Consider the following 22,975-nt stretch of genomic DNA (forward strand, 5'->3'; position numbering starts at 1 on the left):
ACGCGTCCTGCGGGCCGTGCTCTACGCCTACCACAGCAGGCTGCTCCGGCATCGGCCCTACCTGGCCCTGCAGCAGGTGAGGAGCAGCTCCAGAGGGTCAGCGGGTACCCGGCAGCCGGTCGCTGCACCCCCGGCCCCCAGACACCAGTCCCCGAAAGGCCCGTGGAGTAGTGCTTGATGCCTGGAGCATCGTGCAAAAAGTATTTTGGAGCAGGTGCATTTTTGTCGTCTTTAATTCTCCTCACGGTTTAGTTCAGTGGGTTTACTGGCTCTGTGCAGCCAGTGCAATTCCCGCTTTCCAGCCCTGTGGAGCCAATACTTGGTCTCTTACACTTACGCTGAGACCTGGAGTAGGTACAATTACATACCTTTGAATATACGAGTAATGCAGGGATTTCATTTTCAATTAATTGTAATAATAGGAGGGGGGAAGAATAATCCTAGGCTGTTCTATTAGGCACTTTCTGTTTTAAGATGAAAAGTGAACTCCTTACCAGTTTTCCAGTAAAGGGATTGTCAGTATCTTCAAATAACTGTTTTGAAATAGAACAGGAATCGTTCTTACCTTCTTGATTTGTTTATGCATTTTCATTCTTGAAAGCTAATACCAAAGGCTATTGTATACAGCAGGGGAAACGATGCAGCGCCAATTAACAATGGCCTACTCCAGCCCTTCACTTCATTCCATATTCATGGTAGTGTGATAAAGGGATCTTTTTCATCATAGTGCAGGTATAGGAGCATACCAGAACATTCCATCATGCAAACCTGCAATTTATGCTGTTAAACTGATAAGGGGAAGGTGTCACTTAATATAGTGACAGTTCTTAGACCAAGGCACTCCCATCTCTCAGAATACCAGTCAAAGGAGTTTTCTTTTTTTCTAGGTAGAACAATGCTTGAAGCGCCTATGGAAAATGAACTTGGTGGGCTGCATCGAAACTCTAGCAGGACTGATTCCCAAGTAAGTGTCGTGATCCCGTATGTTCTACTGCCCGTTAATTCAGTCTGCAGAGCTAAAGGGCGGGAATGCTACATCATAACCATCTCCTCGCCCTTGTGTCAACACAGGAAAAATACATCCCAAGCCCACGCAGAGTGCTTAGTTCCCAGCCAGCCTATGCTGGAAACAGCGGCTCTGAAGGTATTGGGAGGTTGCAAGCTCATACTACGTCTACTGGACTGTTGCTGTAAAGGCTTTCTGTATCCTTTTTTCACCACGAAAACATTCTTACAGTTCACCAGCAGCACCTCACGAGACCAAAACTAGGTCTGCTGTAGGCACTGTATTGCTGATGGACTCAACTGTGCCATTCATACGTGCAACTTGAAGTTTCTCTGATAGCCAAACATCTTACTTTCAAGTTATTATGTAGGAACCTCAGGCTGTTAGCTGGCTGCTGTTCCGGCCTTGAGCAACCCAAAGTTTGGATACTCATCTCCCAGATTATCCAGGATATTGCCTTGTGAATTGCCTCTAGTTGGTGTGTTCAGCAAGCCTCATTACATGCTGCTTATTTTTTATCCTTAACTGGTGTAATCTTCAGCTTGTCTGTTAAACATCTCTGCTCAGAAGAATTCATACTTTTGAACACTGTGGCTTTGGGGTTGTTGAGCCAGCTATGGTTTGTGTATTCAAAAGTCTGTCTTGTTTGTTGTCCGTTTGACATGCCTGTCAGGGAGAGGGCTTGTAATTAGGCCTTGCTGCTGAGTGAGTTTTATTCAGTTGGGAGGAGGAGGAGGGGGGGGTCCCTCCATCCTTTTGGACTTGATTCTAGCACCTGAAGAGTTGTAAAAGTGGAGAGAGACTTTTTACATGCTGCTATTGGAAGGGTTTGTTCTTGGTTCATAGTAAACTTCATGTAGCACTAATAAAATCACAGTGTTAATGCCAGCCTGCCACAAACACTAACATCTGGTACTCTTTGCAGCAAGCGGCAAGTCCTGCCTCATGCTGAAATGGAAAGGCTGGGATAAAGTTGTTCTATAATACTGCTGAGTTTTCCAGGGAAATCAGTGTTCTGCTCTCTCTCAGTACATGGAAGTAACTGCTGTCTGTAGCTGAAGGAGTAACAGCATTGTGTAGAAGAACTCAGTAAAATGTTCTTTGGCACAAGAAATCTGTCTCCCCAGTAAACGTAGAGCAGGCGATTGCACGGCATCAGTGCTAGCACCGCTGTCCTGAGTTGGGACAGGTTGCTTTTGGGGGAAGACCTCATGTCAAGTGATTTGGATGTGACCTGGAAACCTGATGAGTCCGAGGTGTGGTACTCAGCAAAGCTGTAGGGAAGCAGAGGGGCTCCTGATCAGGGATTTACTGGTCAAGTCACTCCTACATTCTAAGGAACTGTTGTTCCTTAAAGCTCAGACTAATATTAAGGAAAGCGTGGTGATGGAGTGTAAAAAGATAAGCTTGTACTGAGGGGGAATAGAGAGTGGGCAGCTTGGAATCTCTTCCATCTCTTCAGTCTCTTCCGCTTGAGCTGAAGGTAGTTGTTCAGCAAGCACAAGGTTTTGCTAGAGGAGGCTTCATACCTTTCTGTCTTCTCTCTTCAGGATTCAGTACAGGTGTGTATTGCAGAGCCTTGTGTCCTTCTATGGCATGTTGTCGACATCACTTCATCTGGTATCTGAGACCCAAAAGATGCCCTATATCAAAGAGTTTACCTTCCCTTCTGATATCAGTAACTTCCTTGGAGTTAACGTTTCTTCTGAGGTGAAGAAGCAAAAGGCTAGAATGCTTACAACAAAAAAACCCGCCAGCTGGCTGAAGAAGCTCTTCCCAACAATGCCAGAGGCAGTGTCAGAGGTTGGGAAAAAGAGAAATTTTGCGACCTGCACGAGTGCTGTGAAAAACTGTAGCATCCCATGCCCCATGGACATCGGAGAGACGGTTCTGGTGACCAGAGCCAGCAGAGGTAAAGCCTTGTGCCACAGTGCTACTGGTTTCTGACATCTCATAGACTGACCGCAACTTCTGTCCAACAGAGCCAAGCACTTCTACTACCCACAGAGTGCGGTTCTAGTACAAACTCCCCTCTCCTGTCCTTGGAAGAGGAGGAGAATGCTGCATGTACCTGTGCCTTTATAAAGCTGTGGATAGTATCAGTATTGTGAGGTTTTGGTGGCTTTTTTTAAACATGATACAGCCTGGAGAGGAGCAGGTAATGAATGCAGTATACAGGTCCTGTAAATAGATACTTGTATTTTCCTGCTTCTGCATAGATTGGGCCCAAGAATAGCAAGGAAAGCTAAGAGCATTGTCTGCAGTCCATACAAGAGTAGATAAGGTTGTAAGTACAGGATGCAAGTATCCTGTGCTTGCTGCTTCTGGGTGGTGCCCAAGTCTTCCCCTGCAGTCAGGGCTATGGCCAGTGACTGCAGGCATCCAGGTGTTTGTGTGAAGCTTTTACCCATTAAGTTCTCCTTTGCAGCCGTCTGTAAATCTCTGCATCCTCTTCATCCCTTGCCAGCTGCCAGGCGAGATGAGTGTAGTCCCCTTGAGTTTGCCTGGAAATGTTGAGTACAGGTGCGAGCCTGCTGAGACGGCAGGAGATCTGAGAGCTCAGCAGGGCAAAGCATTGCGGTGTCCCTCTGCAAAGACTTAAACCTGTCTTTACTTCGTAATGGGAACTCTCCTCTCTCTTTGTAGGGAAGCACCCGGGGTTTGATGTGAAGAGCTTACTTAGACCATCCAGACCTCCAACACAAGAGGTTTGTATGGTACTGTTTTTCACTTTTTTTTTTTTAACTTTGAAGACCCTAACTCTCAAAACATGATATCCCTGATTGAACATGTCCCCTTTCCCTGCCTTATTTTTGCTTGTCTAACAACCCAAGTTAGCGTGGAGGCTTTGCACTGAAAATCACTCCTAATTTCTGCTTAGGAATTTGAGCATTTGTTGGTATGTCAAGTGAAATGACCAGAGAGCAAGTCAGTAGTAGACAGGAATACAAATTCTAATTACCTGCCTCTTTTTGTATTCCACACAACAAGACTGCTCTTCCACTTTCTCCTTAGGAAATAAGAAATGTTCTCACAAAAACCTCAGTGCTCTGCTCCTCTCCAGCAGAGAGAATCAGGCATGTCGTGTTTTTAAAAGACTAACTGTTTCTGTTATCCTTTGTTTCAGGGTATAAGCATTGCATCAACACCTTTTAAAGCAAAGTCGGCATTGCTTTCCTCTCGTATAGCAAAATCGCAGCATACTGGATCTCTTGTACAGATGGTCCAAACAGCTACATCGTTTGGGGAACTGTCAGAGGCACTCAGAAAAGCTATTCTGTGGTGCAAAGACAACAAATTCAAATCGGAAGCTTATTTTCTGCGTAACAAGCTGTTGAAAAGCAACCGGCTGCACCACGTGGAGGCTCAAGGATGCAGGTAATTCTGCGTGGGTGTGGGGTTTCTGGATCTGACACTTTACACCTTAATATTTATGTATTTTACTACAGTGTAGAGAAATGCAGTGGTCTAACCCATTCTTTTTAAATGCAAACGGGATCACTAGTTCAGATTACTGGACACTCCGACATGAACATTCTGTTTAGCTTCAGTCATTTGTGAAAGTATTTAGAAGGCTAACAAATGCATAAATACTTAAGAGGTAGGATGAAAATGCAACTTAAATCATGTGCATGTTTAACGGTAACGATTATATGATGCAAGGGGTGCCATCTTTCTCCAGAATGCCCTGGCTACTATTGTACAAGGTGCTGGTGTATCTCCTTGGTATGACAAGGAAAACGGTAGAGAAGGCTAATAACCAAATCTCTCCAAACCCCAAATGAAATAACTTTAGCAGCTGATGAAGTTATGTTTATCTTCCTCTCCTTAAGCTTGAAGAAAAAACTGTGCTGTGTCAAAACATCTGTCCGTAAATACCTCCTATATGGGTCACAAAACACACGCTGGCCAAAGCAGTACCTCGGGGCATGGTTCTGTCGAAGGAGGATCAAATCATCTGTGCGCTTGAAGAGAACTCTGAAGACTGTTCGGCAAAAGCCTTCTGAGCTTTTTGGAGTCTGTGAGAACAGTGCATCACTCATCCTCCCAGCTTACCAGGATGGGCCTCTGAGTCGGGAAGGATGTTCCAGTGCTGATGCAGGCTGTGTCAAACTAAGCACAGCAGGGACCACTAAGCGACTGTTGCTGGAAGGAAGCCCTGGCCCTGTGTGGAAAGAAGCTGCTGAGAACATGGATATTGATTCTATTTTTGCAGCAATGGGTGTCTGACCCTGGACTTGCAAGGAGGAAAGGGGTCAAGTCATTCCAATTTTTTTTTTTTTTTAAGTAAAACCCTCAGAACCCTGATGGTGTCTTGGTAATTCACACCCTGAATCCTGCTAAGAAAATAGCAACTATTTTACTATGTTTTTGTAAAACAGCTTTTTTTTTTTAAGGAAGGGTGTTCCAAACAGCTGAATAATCTTCATCCTTTTACCTAGCCTTGTCCAGGAACAGTGACTTTGAGTTTTTTACCCATTAAGTTCTCCTTTGCAGCCGTCTGTAAATCTCTGCATCCTCTTCATCCCTTGCCAGCTGCCAGGCGAGATGAGTGTAGTCCCCTTGAGTTTGCCTGGAAATGTTGAGTACAGGTGCGAGCCTGCTGAGACGGCAGGAGATCTGAGAGCTCAGCAGGGCAAAGCATTGCGGTGTCCCTCTGCAAAGACTTAAACCTGTCTTTACTTCGTAATGGGAACTCTCCTCTCTCTTTGTAGGGAAGCACCCGGGGTTTGATGTGAAGAGCTTACTTAGACCATCCAGACCTCCAACACAAGAGGTTTGTATGGTACTGTTTTTCACTTTTTTTTTTTTAACTTTGAAGACCCTAACTCTCAAAACATGATATCCCTGATTGAACATGTCCCCTTTCCCTGCCTTATTTTTGCTTGTCTAACAACCCAAGTTAGCGTGGAGGCTTTGCACTGAAAATCACTCCTAATTTCTGCTTAGGAATTTGAGCATTTGTTGGTATGTCAAGTGAAATGACCAGAGAGCAAGTCAGTAGTAGACAGGAATACAAATTCTAATTACCTGCCTCTTTTTGTATTCCACACAACAAGACTGCTCTTCCACTTTCTCCTTAGGAAATAAGAAATGTTCTCACAAAAACCTCAGTGCTCTGCTCCTCTCCAGCAGAGAGAATCAGGCATGTCGTGTTTTTAAAAGACTAACTGTTTCTGTTATCCTTTGTTTCAGGGTATAAGCATTGCATCAACACCTTTTAAAGCAAAGTCAGCATTGCTTTCCTCTCGTATAGCAAAATCGCAGCATACTGGATCTCTTGTACAGATGGTCCAAACAGCTACATCGTTTGGGGAACTGTCAGAGGCACTCAGAAAAGCTATTCTGTGGTGCAAAGACAACAAATTCAAATCGGAAGCTTATTTTCTGCGTAACAAGCTGTTGAAAAGCAACCGGCTGCACCACGTGGAGGCTCAAGGATGCAGGTAATTCTGCGTGGGTGTGGGGTTTCTGGATCTGACACTTTACACCTTAATATTTATGTATTTTACTACAGTGTAGAGAAATGCAGTGGTCTAACCCATTCTTTTTAAATGCAAACGGGATCACTAGTTCAGATTACTGGACACTCCGACATGAACATTCTGTTTAGCTTCAGTCATTTGTGAAAGTATTTAGAAGGCTAACAAATGCATAAATACTTAAGAGGTAGGATGAAAATGCAACTTAAATCATGTGCATGTTTAACGGTAACGATTATATGATGCAAGGGGTGCCATCTTTCTCCAGAATGCCCTGGCTATTATTGTACAAGGTGCTGGTGTATCTCCTTGGTATGACAAGGAAAACGGTAGAGAAGGCTAATAACCAAATCTCTCCAAACCCCAAATGAAATAACTTTAGCAGCTGATGAAGTTATGTTTATCTTCCTCTCCTTAAGCTTGAAGAAAAAACTGTGCTGTGTCAAAACATCTGTCCGTAAATACCTCCTATATGGGTCACAAAACACACGCTGGCCAAAGCAGTACCTCGGGGCATGGTTCTGTCGAAGGAGGATCAAATCATCTGTGCGCTTGAAGAGAACTCTGAAGACTGTTCGGCAAAAGCCTTCTGAGCTTTTTGGAGTCTGTGAGAACAGTGCATCACTCATCCTCCCAGCTTACCAGGATGGGCCTCCGAGTCGGGAAGGATGTTCCAGTGCTGATGCAGGCTGTGTCAAACTAAGCACAGCAGGGACCACTAAGCGACTGTTGCTGGAAGGAAGCCCTGGCCCTGTGTGGAAAGAAGCTGCTGAGAACATGGATATTGATTCTATTTTTGCAGCAATGGGTGTCTGACCCTGGACTTGCAAGGAGGAAAGGGGTCAAGTCATTCCAATTTTTTTTTTTTTTTAAGTAAAACCCTCAGAACCCTGATGGTGTCTTGGTAATTCACACCCTGAATCCTGCTAAGAAAATAGCAACTATTTTACTATGTTTTTGTAAAACAGCTTTTTTTTTTTAAGGAAGGGTGTTCCAAACAGCTGAATAATCTTCATCCTTTTACCTAGCCTTGTCCAGGAACAGTGACTTTGAGTTACCCTTACTCAGTGTCCCTTCTCTATCGCTTGACCACATGTTAAGTGCTGCTGTCAAATCCACAGTGCAAATAGTTACCATCCATGGTGGAAGGCTGCAGCTGATCACTTACTGCTGCTGAGGACAAAGGACTTGCTGCCACTTTTCCAAGGAAACAGTTTTATACCCTTCCTTCTGTGCTGCTTGTATAGGGGACAGCCTTGACCTGCAGTATTATCGCTGTTCAGCATTTGTTATCCTTGTCCTGAAATGAGGAGTTAACTAAACCTACTGCCTCTGAGCTGCTCCAGAAGCAGGGGAAAGCACAGCTGTGGCCTGCAACAGTAAACTCCTGACTGGTGAATGTGTTTCCCACTGTCCTGAAATCTTTTTAACGTAAGTGCAATTTCTGCCTGCTTGGCAATGTAAGGTGTAGCTACGCCAATGTGTATTAATGAAATAATATTAGAACAAGCAATGGGGTTAGTGCTTTCTGCCAGGCTCTTGCTTGTAATGCAGTCCCAAGATCAGGATCACCAGGAAATACTACGAAAAAAATGTCTCGGAATGAAAACCAGGAATCTGCTTTATTGCAGAGCACCTGCCTAACAGGGGTAAGGAAAGGCTGTAAGTGCAAGTAAATCTGGAATAGGTTATCTTCAATTTCCTAGGCTTAATACTGGTAAAAAACAAAAGAGCTCTACCTATTGGGACAGAAGAAAAAATAACCTTCCTAGCCAATTAAGTGCTAAAAACCCTGGATTTATGTACCTTGTGTGAATTGATCAATGTAAGTTTCTGCCCACTCCTCATAATTAAACTTAATGTTTTATTTAAAGAGCATATAAAGAGCAAAGAGCAGAACTTGTATAGTTCCGTCCAGTTAACCAAGATCCATTTTCTAGGTTTCCTGTCACTGGAATACCCAGTGATAACTGAAATAGTTGTAGAGAATGACCCATCATTAGCCCTCTAGATATCCGATTCAGCACAGTCCTACTTCAAACAGACTTCCTGCCATTACAAGAATCTTTAGAGCTCTCTTCTCATTTCATAAAATGGTATAAAAATATGTAAGTATACTGCATACAATCGGATAACATTCAGCTGCTTGAATACTTTTCAGAAAAGGCTGTGAGCGAGGGCAGACATCCTAGCAGTGACCTCCATCCTGAATAACCCCTCCAGACAACACACATGACATTCCTTCCTTCTGGGCAGCAGGTGCCCAAGTAATGCCTCAGTGCAGCCTCCGTGCAGAATCAAGAGCCGTAGTTTGCTTCATCAAAGGCCTTTCTGGCTCGTTTCAGTTCTTCATTCATAGTCAGGAGGTCTTTAACTCTGGCAAACTTACGGGGGTCCTTGCGGATTAGAAAGACAATGTCTTCAACCTGTACACGGCCCTGCCGCCCAATCGACATTGCCTTGTGTGTCTGTTACAGGAAAAGAGGAAAGTCAGCGGGGTTCCTTTGCCCCTTAATTTCTTTTAAACTCTCAATTCCACTTTTTTCCCTGTCATTTTATAATCAAAAAGTAAGCAATTGCAGGATCTGGGCACCGCCTTCCACTTTATTCCCTGTCATTTTATAATCAATCAAAAAGTAAGCAATTGCAGGATCTGGGCACCGCCATCCTAGTCACAAGAGAACTTCCCAGTAAACCATGGACTTGCTGTGTCTCTGCTGTCCCCAGCTGCCTGTCACTTACACCCAGCACAAACCACTATATACACATGAGATTAATGACATCAAAACTAAAGCCAGATTACACGTAGGACACCCAACCTGCAGAGTGCTTGAAGATGAACAGTATCAGGCCGAACTTGGAAGCAATGTGAAGTACCTGTATCACAGGACAGCTTAGGGCATTTTGATGAGGGAAGGCAAGGCCAACCTTTCAAAAGAAAGGGGATCCACAAACAGTTGGAATAACTTTTTTCAAAAAACAAAAACTTTCAAACAGTATCCAAACATCTGGAAGAGTGATGGCTTCAGGCCCCAGAAGTTTGCATTTCTTTTGTAGTGCAGAGCTATGTTCCTATCCATGTAAAGACACGGAGTATACAAAAAGTCGATAGGCTTTCAAAGCTGTGCCTTGGTTTTTTTTGGCTGCACATATAGTGATGCCCCAGTGAACTCCAAAGTCAGATGTATTTTTGCCCCCCCATACTAATCTAAATGCTACTTAAGGACTTCAGACACTGTTCTAAATCCATGTGGAGCAAGATGCATGAATTTTGCCTTAATCTTGGAAGAGCAAAGTCTAAGTTTAGCCTTCTCCTACTAGCATCAGAGTTTTGGGCCTGGCCTAATGCAGTATTTGAGTGAGAGGTATTAACCTTCAGAAGACTAAAGTCTTAGTAAGGATGTTTTGACCATGCTGTCTAGAGCTGACTTACCATTTCTGTGATAAACTCTATTACCAGGTCCTCAAGAATGTCCACTGATTCTGTGTAAGGGTTCTGGTCATCCCCGAATCCATACATCATGCATCTTACTGCAGAAAGAAACACTCAGTGAGGCTTCTTACATCCATTCAGTGCTGTCAGCAGCACGCATCTAATTAGAGCTCACCAGCCTACACATTCATGCACCAGGATGGCATTCTTGTCTGTTGGGCACGACAATTCTTGAGCGAACATACAGGAAATAAGCAGGTAGACAGAAGCCAACAAAAGCCTAGTGCTGTATGTACAGAAAAGCATGTCTGATGACAGACTCTTTAAATATGCATTTAGCCTACCAAATACGGAACACTGACCGACAGTGTGACTGACTTTTGGCACAGTTAGGTTCAGAGGATGCATTAGCAGTATTTTTTTGGGGGGGTCTATATGACAGCTTTCTACACTTTCAGCCAGGGCACTGAATGAAAGCACCTGTTTTGCTAAGGAAAACTGAGTTCTGGAGCTCCATAGCTGCCTCCTCAGAGTTTCAGCTGTGTTTGGGGGAAGGACATCGTCCTTAAAAGCCGCAGGGAGCCCTGCGGTGAGTGACCCGTCAGCGCTGGGCAGGGGTTTCTGGCCCGGCTCGACTCACGTTCTTTGGAGAACAGCCTCTTCCTCTTGCCTTGCCCGCCGTCCAGGCCCCCGCCGGCTTCTTCCGCGTCTTCTTCAAACTAGACGGTACAGCGGAGGAGAGGCCGCCGTCAGCGCGGCGGGGGGGAACCCCTTCCCCCTTCCGCAGCCGCCCCCCCGCGACACACGAGGGCTGCCCGGCTGCGGCTGGAACGTGGGCCGGAGCGCCCCGTCCAGCGTTCCCGACCCCCACCACTCACCGGCGCGTCCTCCTCTTCGTCAGCCATGGCCGCCAGACCCTGCCGGACGCTTCCGGGCGGGGCGGGAGAGCTTCCGCTTCCTCAGCCCCGCCCCCCCGCGGAGGCCGCCATGTTGTCGTACGGTGGAGGGGGGCGGCTGGGGCCTGTCCTGTCCCGTCCGGCTCCGCTCCTTCTCTCCGCTCGGCGGCTGCACTCCCCGGAGGATTCTCGGTGCCGGCTCCGCTCCCGCAGGCTCCCCACCTCACTGGGCCCGCTACCCCGCCCGGCGGTCCCGCACAGAGCGGGCGGCGGGGGGGCGCGAGGCCCTGCCGTCCCGCGTTACCGCTCGCTCTCCCCTGGAGACCCGTCCCCGCGGAGCGAAGCACGCACGGGTTTCTCTGAGGAAATGGCTGTTTTACCGGCGAGAAGGTATTGCAGCCTCGTCCGGGCTGTTCGTGTGAGCGTGGCCGCTGGAGTACGAAGCTGACTGCAGTTGTTGCTTGCAAGGCCGGTGTCCTTTTCAGCTGCTTTGATGTCACTAGGTTTTTAATATAGAGTGTCTTCTTCAGGGGAAAAAAAATTAAAGTCTAATTCTCCTTTGTAGGTGTAGACCTTGGTTTTTGTTTCAGTTCTCTGCCTACAGTAACTAGCTTGCTGTGTAACTGCCTCCCAGTGTAGACAAATCCTTGCTCTTCGTGCCTGAGAAATGGTTTCATGAATGGAAGGAAACACGGGGGTAGGACTGGAGAGTTCCCTGCTCCCTGGTTGGGCTGCTGCCTCTCTCCCCCCAGTGAAAAAGTTGTAATTCTTCCAGACTGAAGCTGTGGCGCAAAGGAATCACTCCGAGATAGATTTGGTGACCCTCCCCAAATCTGTGTATTACACTCATTAGGTTGTCAGGTCAGGATAATTCAGTTTGAAAGGGAACTCGGAAGGTATCTGGTCCATTCCCCTGTTTAAAAGAGGGTCAGCCATGAGGTCAGAAAGGTGGTCTTTTGCCAAACAGTTAGTCCCTGGCCTGTGTGGTTGCCAGGGGCTCTTCCTTCCCTTGTGCAAAACTTGCACTTGCCCTTGCTGAATTTCATAAGGTTGCTGTCAGCCCTTTCCTCCAGCTCGCCCAAGTCTCTCTAAATGGCAGCCCTGCCCTCGAATGTGTTGACTGTTCCCCCCAGTTTGGTGCCATATGCACATGTGGGAGGAATGCACCTCCTCCCCTCCTCCAGACCGCTCATAAACATGTTAAACTGGACACATCCCAGGACAGACCCTTACACAGTGTTCCACTTGTAACTGCCATGCAGGTAGAGTGTGACCCACTAACTACTACCCTCTGAGCCCAATTATCCAACCAGTTTTTATTGATCTAGTTGTGCACCTATCCGGACTGTAAAGTCCTGATTTTGATACAAGAATAATGCAGGAGACAGTGCGAAAAGACTTACTAAATTTGGGGTATATGACATCCGCTATTCTCCCCTCATACAAAAATCCAGTCATTTTACCATAGAAGGCAGTCGGGTTGGTCAGGCATGATTTACCCTTGGTAAATTCATGCTGTCTCCAAATCCCTTCTTCTCTTTCACATGTCCAGAAACATACTCCAGGATAACTCACCCCATGATTTCCCCAGGGACAGAGGTAAGGATGGCTGAACCTGCAGTTCCGTGGATTGTTCTTTTGGCCTCTTTGAAGATGGGTGCAACATTTGCTTTCTTCCAGTCATCAGAGACCTCCACCTTGCAAGGACATCGGCCAGCTCTCTCGGCACCCTCAGATGTAGCCTGTCAGGTCTCATGGACTTGCAGGGGTCTGGCTCTTTTGAGTAATCCCTAGCTTAATCCTCATCCACTGCTGGCAGCTCTCCTCTTGAACCCTTTTACATATTTCAAAGGCCTGTGAGACCTTTTTGGTAAAGACAAGCAGAGCTATTAGGATGTATGACCCACTCCACTCAGCAACAGGCCCACATTTCTTGTGTTCAGCTTTTTACTACCAGTGTAACTGCAGAAGTTCTGGTTGCCCTTGATGTCCTTGACAAGTCTCAGCTGCAGCTGAGTTCTGGCTTTCCTCACACCTATACACCTGGGGAAAGTTTCTAAATTCCTCCTTTGTAGCTTGTCCCTGTTTCCACCTTCTATATACTGCCTTTTTATGTTGGAGCTCCATCATGGGTTCCCAGTTCAGCCAAACTGATCTCCTAGTATGCCTGCTTGTCTTCCCGAGTATGAGGATGGGAGGATTGTGCTTGGAGGATGCTCTTGTGAAAGACCTGCCAGCTTTCCTGAGCTCCTTTACCCATCAGAGCTGCCTTCCATGGGATCCCATGTAGTTGTTCCCTACGTAAGCTGAAGTCCAGGATCTGCTACTCTCTTTCGTCACTCAACTCCACTGTTTCATTGCCACTATGGCCAAGTTGATTACCATGTCCCCAGTGAGCTCTTCCTTTGTTACCACACCTGAGCAGCAGATGCAGCTGTGTGTCACCCCTGGCTGGCCCATCCAGTACCTGTATCAAGAAGCTGTTCCTGACACCCCATGGAAATCTTGGCTGCTTGTGTCTTGTCATGTTGCCCTTCCAGCAGATGTCAGGGAGGTTCAAGTCAACCATGAGGACCAGAGTCTGATACAGAGATTTCCTGGAGTTGCTTAAAGAGGGGAGAAGTGTTCATCCACTTTCTTACCCTGGTTGGGAGGTCTGTAACACACTCCCACCATGCTGTCACCCTTACTGGCCTCTCCTCTTGTCCCAAACTTGTGAAGAAGGCACATTTATCCTTGCAACAGATAATTATGGAACAGCTAATTTGAGAGCAACTTCCTCTTTGCCTTTGGTTGGCAGTTGGTTTGTGACTTGAAGCTGAGTTCCTGTGCACTTGTAATATCTTGAGTACAAATCTGTGTATTCTGCAGATATGAAAAACAGTGGATGTGCTGTATCGAAGCTCAAGACTAATTTCAATTTCTGACTTTTATTTTAGGAAAAATAGCGCTAGGGTGGCACACGGAAGTCAGTGGGCTCCCGCCCACCCCCCGGTACTGAGAAGTTGAAAGATTGCAGGTTGCTTCGTGACAGGATTTTATGGAAAAAGGATCTCAAATGAACTCTGGAATCTCCCTTTCAGATCATGCATGACTTGGGAAAGAACACACAAACTTTTGCTGGTGCCCGGGTCTGGTCAGGAGAAACTGAAGATGGAACTTAACAATATAAGGTAAGATACTGGTGCAGTTACAGCACAGAGTTCCTTGCCCTGTCAGGAAAAGGCTTCGTGGAAGTTAATGTCCTTGTAACCTGTATGAATTCTAAATACTTAGGACTTTACCAGCGCTTAGACTATTTAAAAAAAAAAAAGGTGAAAGTAAACTTGTGGTTTTTTCTTCCTTTCCTGATGGCATTGGTACATGCTTTTACGATATGCTAACGTTTTAAATATGGACTAAATATAGGTAGAAAGGGGGAAGAGGACAGCTTGTTTCATTGCTTGCATGTGGAACCAGTTTGGCCTAGCTGAGACAAAAGACTGGGCTTTATTCTCGTCTCTGCTTTTAGCATGATTTTGGGTACATTCTTCCTTCCTGCTTTATATGCATCCATATAAACATGCATCTGTGCTTGGTAGGTGGTTTGAATTTGAGCACTGTGAATGAAGAGCATTTGCTTTCTAACAAACATGGTAAATTATTTTAGATCAATAAACTTGAGATTACGCTTTTAATGATAACATACAGGAAGGGGAATGGGCTTAGTATTTTTTTTCCAGTGAAGTAACTGATGGCTGTGAGAGCTGAAGTATGCTAAGGGCAAAGAGCTGGTGAGTGAAACCGTTGGCAGTTGTAAAGAGATGGAATTAGATGCTCTTGCTGTTCTTGACAGTGAGGGTGGAAATCCAGAAAGAAAATACATTCTTCGTGAGCTCTGGAATTAAGGAAACAGGAATGGATGTGTAGCCTTTTCAATTAAGTTTTGCCTTTTCCCAGCTCTCAGTACTTGACAGATTGAAGCACAATTGACTATGACCAAACAACTTGGAAACTGAAGGTAACCCCCACAAGCATGGTGGTTTCCCATGGCCGCAACTTTGAAACTGAATTTAATTCAGGGGATGGAGTACACTCTTTCATCAAAAGCAGGACTTAAATCAATTCGAGTGTGTTGTGGAAACAACTTCTGCGTATGCTGTTAGCTTTCCGCTGTAACTGAGCGTTCAGTGTAGGAGTCTGCACTGGTATCTAGAAGTGGCAGTCCCTCACTGTCAGGGGGCCAAGCACAGCTCAGAATGACTTCCCCTAAGCCAAAGAACAAGTACAATGATGTGACTCATAAATCCCCTTTTCCTTTTTATGTAATAACACTTCTGTCAACATCTAAATAAACAATGTTTTTCTTTTTTTTGGTGAGATATGCTTCTTGCTGTTAGCCTAAACTAGGTCAAAAATGTCAGAGGAGGGGCACACAAAGGAAACGGACACGGATCAGTTGCTTAAGTACACTTTTCAGATAGGTTAAAAAAGAAGGGCCTATGCCTCATGCCATTTAACCTGTATTTGTCCTTAAGTTCCCACACAGCTGCCAGGAGATCTGCATTTCTTTGTAATTTAACATCTAAGGCTTGAACAAGATTTAACTTCATCAGCTTGGACACCTGTTAGTGTTTCTTAATGTCTTAAAGAAACTTTAACATTGAAATGCTTTATACTGTAAAAACATGTTTCTTGTTATTTTTATTGCATTATTTTTAAGTTGCCTATTGTACTCGTAATATTTTTGGTGAATTTCTTAGTAGTACTCCTTTAGAGTACCAGGTTTAGAACAAATGTCTCTTAAGTACACCTTGGGAGTCAAATTAGGGAGCCACTAAAGAGAGAATAAAAGAAATATTTTTCTATTAGAATGGTCTTTAAAAACTGTCCAAAACTATTCCTTTATCCCAGATGTTGCCAATACTTTGGCCACCTGAACCCTGGCTACTACAGGCCAAAGCTGTCAGCAGTATCTTCTGACAGCGTGCAAACTAGTCATGCTTGGCTTGCTTACAGATCTACCTGCCAACTCTTTCCCAAGGTTTGTTGGTATTGTTCCTTATTTTATTTTTTCCATCATCAAGTTCTAGAATTTCTCAAATGTCTCTTGTAATTGGGGGCTGGGTACTAGGTTTCCGACACCTTCTGTTTTTTGGGAAGAAAAAGAATCTCTAAACATCAGCGCAATGTTTTTTACTGTCTTTGAGCACAAAGACAGCTGAAGTCCTACTGAATCTACATGGGCCTTGGTCTGAGTGCATTTGTTTTGCCCTGTTAAATACTACTTCTGAATTGTACAATAGCTTACATCCTTCATAAATTGTTGTGAATGATTAAGCTAGTTTTGCTGATGCTTGAGAAATAAAAGTTTCTTGTGCCTTCATCAGGTTTTGCCTTAAGAAAAATTCTTGTCATAAAGAAATTTTTCCTTATAAAGGAAAATCTGTCATGTCTCCAGTAGGAGGCTCACTCTTCTAGTGTAATAAATGCTTTGCTAAGTTAAGTTTGAACAAAAGTTTTTCTCTAGGAAGCTGAAGAGGAAGAAGGAAAAGGTGCAGCTGAGGTGCAGACACTGGAGAAACAAAAACATAGTGAAGTGTAGAGCCAGAGAGAGTCTTGATGAAGCACTGAAGGATCCCAAGAAATGAATTCAAAAGAAGTGAGTACAGTGCCTTTCGGTGTCCGAGTCTAAACAGCTTTCCCTGAGGGAGCTCAGGGCTGGTGCCATCCCAAGACACCACATTCTGCACTCGCACAAGAGGTGAGGGCAACAGTCCAGCAGTGCTGTATTCATCACACAAGAACCAGTGGAGAATAACTTCTTGGGGAACAGCACGAGCAAGAATAGGCTAAGATTTATCCCCGCCCCACCCCTTACTACTTATTGGCATATGTTTTCCATCATCCTCAATGTTTTTCAAAGAAAATACTGGTTTAAGTAGCTATGTCTGTGCAAGTGGTAGGTTTATTTTCTTGTATAAACTTTGTAAACATGCCACAAGGTGCAGAAATACCACTGTAGATTATTAGAATACAAAAATGTGAACTACCTTCCCTGAAAAAAATCTACTGTGTATATAACTAAACAGTTGATTGATAGCTGCTCAATAATTACCTGATTGAACAAAACAGTTTTCTGTGCTTATGTAAGAGATGCTTATAAGTAGACTAGTTATAGCTGAAGTAGTTAGAGATCAAGTATTTAACAAGTGCTTGGACAGTGTTAAAATAAATCTGTGCATGTAGGCTTAATGCTGTGGCTTGTTCTTAGGAGCAGATCAAATTGCGGTTACCAAACCCAGTACTAAAATCACTTGTGTAGGTAAGGAAGGGATGCTTACTTTACTTTTTTTTGGTGGTGTTTTTAGATACGAATGGGCTGTGAATGCATCAGATGAGAATAAAAGGAAGTTACAGGACTGGCTATAGCATATTGTGGAGAGGGTGGCTTCTTATATAGAGGGCTGTAGAGGTAAGTCATGCCTCTGTGACGGGTGCACCTACTCTGACTGAATTAACAGTACTTTGGTTCAGGCATCACCAACAAGTAGGCCCGAGTGGTCAGCCCTGTTGTACAAACCTTGAGAAATTGTGCTAGGCTGCATCTTCTCAGGAACTTAGGGAATTCAGGTCGTGTCTTACCAGGAGCTAACAGTACCAGCTTGAGCTGGGACCAGATGAAACTACAGCTGCTGGGGTTGCACAGTTGCATGTACACCGAAGGGGAGTTTGACTACAAGTCAATCACTTTACGTTATAAATATCTGCAGCCAGCAAAGCCTGTTGAGCTCTCTTGCAGAGCAGCAGGCTGCACGGTGGTGATCTCCCCTTGACGCCTCTCAAGGTTAGTCCTCGAGGTTGAGAGATCCCTTACCTGGCATCCGATATCTACAGCAAGGTAAATGACATTTTATATTAGATCTAAAACATATTGTATACAAGCTAGCCTAATTATTAGAAGTGTAGTAAGTAGTAGAGTGCTTGACCACTGTCTAATCATTGTTTAATCATCATTTAATCATTGTTTAATAAAACCTTTTAGTTAATCCCACGACGATGACTTCTCTTAATAATTCACCTGTGACAGCCTCTCAATTTATTAACTTATCTTTATTTTGGGATGTGAGATCAGTTTGCCTTTTCTTAGTTCTGTTCCTTTCCTCTCATCTTGTGTCCTGTTTGTAGCATGGGACAAAACCGCAACTTATTCCTCCCTCCTCTGCCTCTTCTGTAATTGGGTTCTGACCTTACTCTGTTTCCAAAACACTTAAGCAGGAGAGTGAGGTAAGAAGCTGTATGTCTCCCTGGGTTTGTCCCTGCTTGCACAGAAACAGCTACAATTTCTCTGTAAAATACAGCATCATGTTATAGCTGGGATAAGCAGGTACTAAAAGTAATCTCAAGCATGAGTAGGATTAGCCAGTGATACAGACTGGAAACATTAGCTGCTGCCAAAATTTCTGTTTCCTCCTTTGCCAGGAATTTTGATAGTTGAGGTAGCAGTATCTTGCTTCTCACGGGCAGCCACCCTACTTAATGCGGAATGAATTTCCTGTATTCAACACTTGGCATGTTCTGTCTGGCATCCAAAATTTGTTTCATACTGTACCAGAGAGCTTCTACTGCAATACATCCTAGTTCTGAGCAGAGTCTGAAAACAACGCTGAGCCCAAGGAGCAAGACTTTAGACAAGAGAAAGAGTGAAAGAAGGCAACACCGAAACAACCTTCAAAGTGACAGTAAACCAGAGCTCTTTCTGCCTTAGTGCATGTTGCCTGTGTAAATGCCTCAGGGAGGCTAAATCTGAAATGTCTACCTGCTAAACCCTGCCCCCTCTGCTTTTTAAAATAACCCAAGAAACCTGTTTAGGTTACTTCATTAATACTAATAGAATTATTGACGTAGCATCTGGTCAAGGTCCCTACTAAAACGCATTCTACACTATAGTGACTCTAGGGGACTGTTGCAAGAATACGGTCAAAATACTGGCTTTGTAGTGCCAGGGTTATGGTGACAGACTAGAGCAGACACAGTAGAGGAAGAAAAAGGAGAAAGTACTGCTGAAAGATGGGAAAGATGCACAAGGCAAAATCCTCTTCCATAGAAGCCTGTATTCAACATCACTTCTGTAAATGACAGGTGCAGAAGAGGCAAAGCTTTACAAGATAATGCTGGGTGCCTGCCGTGTGGTGTATACACTGCAAACAATTTAAGACATCAAAAGCATTTAAAACTGAAATGATCTCTACTACTTCAGTATGCTACCAGGCCCACCATTGATCAATGAGCGGGGAAAAAGAAAGGGAGAGCTTTTGTGTCCCCAGCCTGAGAAAGTGCAGTTCCTCACTCAGCAAATCGCATGTTCCTTAAGAACTTGGCAGGAAAGTCTGCTAGTGCGTCAGACGCCTGTTTACCCGAAGCACGTTCCCATGAAGGCACCTGAATGTAAGTTTTAATGTTTAAGTGAAGGAGAGGACTTGATTTTATTTACTACCTTACTTGTCACAGGGGCATTGATTCTTGCATGTAACAACTGTGGTGTTCCCTCCTGCAGATGGCTGAGGAAAATGCAAGAGTTAAGTTAGTTATTCCAGTATTTGAAGCATTTGTGAATGAAGATCTTTTGACCAATACAGCAGAAAACCCAGATGTGTCCAGAGGTAAAGCTGGTTCTTCAGGATAAGACCGTACCTACTGTTTCTAGTACAGCTGTAGGAAACTCTGTGACCTAGCTCCACGTGGCTTCCACTAAGGACACCTCATGGCAACTATACACACCCACAAGGATCATGGGGTCCAATTCCCAGTCTGCTGCCATTTCAAAGCACTTTTTATACAAATGGATTTACCAGACATACTTAATGTATTTAAGTGGTTAATAAAAGACTTCCTAGCACTGTAAGGCGTTTTGTTCTGAAAAGGGACTAAAAACAGAACTGCACTCTTTTACATATACAGACTTATTTTCAGAGGCTCTTCAGTCAAGGCTGAGGCCTTGAAAATGACAGCCTTGGCAAGACTGATGCTTTTGGAAGATCCTGGTTTTAAGATACTAAGAAAAGATTATTCCCAAAGTGTTTGCTTGCACCTGTTCCATCTGTCTAGATATTACTGCACGTCCCCTTAGGAATACGCATCCTGTGGGCTGGTTCACTCTGGAGCACTTTGGGATTAGAGGTAAAATACTAGAGAATTACAGGTTTGATCTCTGCTAAGATGTGGAAACTAGAGTTCCACATCTTTCTACTGCATTCCCCCCCGGCCCCCCTTCCTAGATGTATGCTGAAAACAGACCTCTCCTCAGGTCTAGTCTGAAAGTTATGACAAATTCGATAAAGAAACAAAACACTAGAAATACCTCAGTATGGTTCACAAAAGACCTACCCTCTCTTGAGGTTTAAACACTTAATGTAAGTAAGTAACTTTGACAACTGCATACACCCATCTGGCAATGTTAAGACATGACAAGACTGAGTGCCAGAGTTTGACACAGGCACTTAATAGCTTTGGTCTAAATTCTCTTGTAACAGCTACTGCTATTGATGGCAGTCCTTTTTCTTCCAATCCTGTGCCTTGTAACAAGCCAACTTCAGGTGCTCTTAGCTGCTGTGGGACACAGTTCTGCCAGCTATTGCAGTGCCCCTAAAGAGTATGGGACATCGGTATTGTGCTCCAGCTGCCAGGGTAGAACAGATGCAGGTAACGGACAATGTGTCTCATCTCTGGCAATTCATCCGAGTGCAGCTGCAGAACTTCATGCTGGATTTAAAACAGAAGGTAGATGCAGTACCGACGGATGATAAAGTGCAGAAGGAGAGAGTTCCCCTAGGTGTCAGTCATTTATTCCACTCTGTTTCAAGCCAACAGTGATCAAAAAGCAGATCGCCATTAAAGATGTGTCCTTTCCTTCATCCACCTGGAAGAGGGACAACTCGATGCCTGCAAGCGAGGTATGCTACCATGCTGCACCTATTGAACGCACGATGCAGAGGAGTTACAAGAGTAAAATATGCAAGAAGTCCTAAACACACCTCCACAGGCACCACGTTGGCTATTTCTACTCTAGATCGCCTTAGAGCAGGCAGGGTGCACAGGTGCTAGTTTTTGGCCCCTGCTATATAAGCTGAGAGAAGTAAACCTCTCTGCATCATTCAGTTCAACTGGGCGAGTACAGTTCGCTTAATGTTAGGGCTATAGTTTTTCTTTTCTAAACTAAATGCCTTTTTATTATTGAGATTACTAGACTATCTCTAGTATCCTAAATATAGCAGAGCTTAGGCATGCAGTGGTAGCTTTTTGAACATCTAGCTGGAGGGAGAGGCAATGCTGTATTAAAACTTAGCTTCTCTTTGGAGGTTCTCTTTGCTTTTTTCTCCTTAGCACAATCATGTAGGTTTTATAAAACAGTTTTGTAATAACCTGGATTCATTCATAGTGCAAACTTCCAAAACTGATGAATTTATTAAACAGAAAGCTTAGCCTTACAAATATTAATATATCCAAAAATTTATCCAAAAATAAATTCTAGTACCTGGGGTTATTTACAACAAAAATCCAGACCTCTAGTTTTGGTACCTTTTGTTCTGGATGAGCCGAGCAGATCGGGAGCCAGTCTTCTCAGCTGGCCTCTACAGTAGGCAGGTTTCCAGTAACATGGGCTACAAAACACCTTAGCAAGTGAACCCCCGAAAACTCCAGAGAACTGTGGGAACAAAGGCGTGGGTGTTCAGTGCCAGATGCTGCTGTGTCTTGGAGTAATACAAGCAAACTCAGCCACTGGCTGTATTAAATGACATCCCCCGCAAGTGCAGTACAACCTTGGCACATCAAGCACTTCAGCTACGTAATCAAACAATTGCAGCTTGCTACCGTTAACACAACTCCAAAGAAAATGGCAAAGCCGGCTAGCACGCAGCATAGGGACTGCTGCCCCCCTCGGAGAAAGGCCGAAGGAAGAGCAGCCTTGAAAACCGAACTCCACTCACTGGCAGAGGAGGGGGAAGAAGGAAAGGGGCGTTTCCCCATCAGCAGCCCACCCTCCAGCCTCGGGGCACAGGGAAGTGCCACCTCTAGAGCAGACAGACCCATTTCAGGTAGTTTGCCCTATTGCAAATTGTCACCTGAAAGGAAAGGGCAGCAATGGAGAAGAGCTTTACCTGACCAGGAATAGCTGAGGAAAGCATCCCTGAGTTTTCTCCTTTACAAACTCCTGGATCTCCAGTACGTTCTTTAACAACAGTCCCCTGGAAGCTCGGTCAATTTTTGTTAACACCATCTGCATGGATCCAGAAAAGGAGGATTAAAAGAGGAAAAGAAGATTATTTTGCCGCTAGGCTGGAACATCTGTGAGAGTCCTGGACCATCTTGCAAGGCAGGCTGAAAGCTCTGGGTCATATCTAGGGGGAAAAACGGTACCATACATTTCACCAAAACACTTCTATAGCCTGCATAAGGAGCGGACCTTTTCAAGCTGCTCAAGCTGAGCACTGAAAAAAAAGTGTCCATTTAATAAATCAAGCAAAAAATCCCTTAAATCCCACTTGCCCCCCTCAACACATTTTAGGCCTATTTTATTAACAATAAAGGGGGGGGGGCTTACGATTTAGGTAGGACAACTTGCATAAGCTCAGGTCTTACGACTTAGGTAGGACAACTTGCATAAGCTCAGGTAGAGGGCACCCACCTTTATAGACTACCTGTACCTTATCACCAACACAAGAACAAAGCAATACCTACCACATAAGGAATCCCAAACTCTTCCAGCATCTCTACTGCAATATGATCTGTTTTCTGGAGTCCTACTACGCCATCAACTAATAGAAAAGTCCTCTTCAAGCTGCCAGAAATACAAGCAACAGTAATCACTGCCATTATTTCGTGCCTGCTCTGCTACTTCCAAATTCGTAAGCAAGAACAAGTAACACAGGATCTGGGGATAGGAAAAGCCAAGAAAAGCCATGCAAGGGAGCTGAGGGTCAGCATGGAGCAGCACCTCAATCTTTTCTGCTGTTTTGATCTGTCTAAGCATGAACGAGTGACACCAGAGGTTCCCAGAGAAACGACGTCAGAACTAATCAGTACTACCACTGGAAGTAGCTACCCCTCCTGCATTTTTTCACCTAATTACGTGACACTGTATATAGGTGTATGGCTTTCGTTGCTCTGTGGAGGTACA

At 44.5% G+C, this 22,975-nt stretch overlaps 3 protein-coding genes across 4 annotated transcripts in view; 1 reads left to right on the top strand and 2 right to left on the bottom strand.

The window, feature by feature from the left end:
• Position 1: 1 nt before the first annotated feature.
• Positions 2-8,316, top strand: NEPRO (nucleolus and neural progenitor protein; the record flags this gene model as incomplete). The annotated part of the gene is made up of 8 exons (XM_009289793.2): positions 2-76; positions 888-964; positions 1,072-1,203; positions 1,548-1,625; positions 2,557-2,918; positions 3,653-3,714; positions 4,134-4,384; positions 6,909-8,316. Coding segments are annotated over 8 exons (1,434 nt in total), but the record flags the coding sequence as incomplete, so codon positions are not given.
• Positions 8,317-8,341: 25 nt separating this feature from the next.
• Positions 8,342-10,872, bottom strand: TAF13 (TATA-box binding protein associated factor 13). Of its 2 annotated transcripts, XM_009289685.1 has the most exons (4): positions 10,801-10,872; positions 10,563-10,641; positions 9,923-10,020; positions 8,342-8,957 (listed from the first exon to the last, which is right to left on the bottom strand). In XM_009289685.1, exons 1-4 carry the CDS (start codon positions 10,825-10,827, stop codon positions 8,787-8,789), a joined length of 375 nt encoding a protein of 124 aa, XP_009287960.1. In that variant the 5' UTR covers positions 10,828-10,872; the 3' UTR covers positions 8,342-8,786. The 2 variants fall into 2 exon arrangements, with proteins under 2 accessions (XP_009287960.1, XP_019330314.1); XM_019474769.1 differs by lacking the exons at positions 10,563-10,641; positions 10,801-10,872 and adding an exon at positions 10,403-10,499.
• Positions 10,873-13,734: 2,862 nt separating this feature from the next.
• GTPBP8 (GTP binding protein 8 (putative)) overlaps positions 13,735-22,975 on the bottom strand; it is an 11,821-nt gene continuing 2,580 nt past the window's right edge. Inside the window, exons 3-6 of the mRNA XM_009289794.2 lie at positions 22,537-22,689; positions 21,957-22,075; positions 21,376-21,502; positions 13,735-20,769 (exon numbers count right to left, since the gene is read on the bottom strand). Coding sequence (XP_009288069.2) covers positions 21,418-21,502; positions 21,957-22,075; positions 22,537-22,689 — 357 coding nt within the window. The 3' untranslated portion in view covers positions 13,735-20,769; positions 21,376-21,417. The remainder of the gene's footprint in view (positions 20,770-21,375; positions 21,503-21,956; positions 22,076-22,536; positions 22,690-22,975) is intronic.

The sequence above is a fragment of the Aptenodytes forsteri genome, unplaced genomic scaffold (assembly GCF_000699145.1).
Source record: "Aptenodytes forsteri isolate BGI_AS27 unplaced genomic scaffold, ASM69914v1 Scaffold61, whole genome shotgun sequence".
Classification (NCBI taxonomy): domain Eukaryota; kingdom Metazoa; phylum Chordata; class Aves; order Sphenisciformes; family Spheniscidae; genus Aptenodytes; species Aptenodytes forsteri.

Coding starts and splice junctions, on each gene's coding strand:
- TAF13 (XM_009289685.1), bottom strand. CDS start 10,827: ATGGCTGACGAAGAGGAGGACGCGCCG. Junction 10,642..10,800: donor ACGAAGAGGAGGACGCGCCG/GTGAGTGGTGGG, acceptor TGTACCGTCTAG/TTTGAAGAAGACGCGGAAGA. Junction 8,958..9,922: donor TAGAGTTTATCACAGAAATG/GTAAGTCAGCTC, acceptor TTCCTGTAACAG/ACACACAAGGCAATGTCGAT.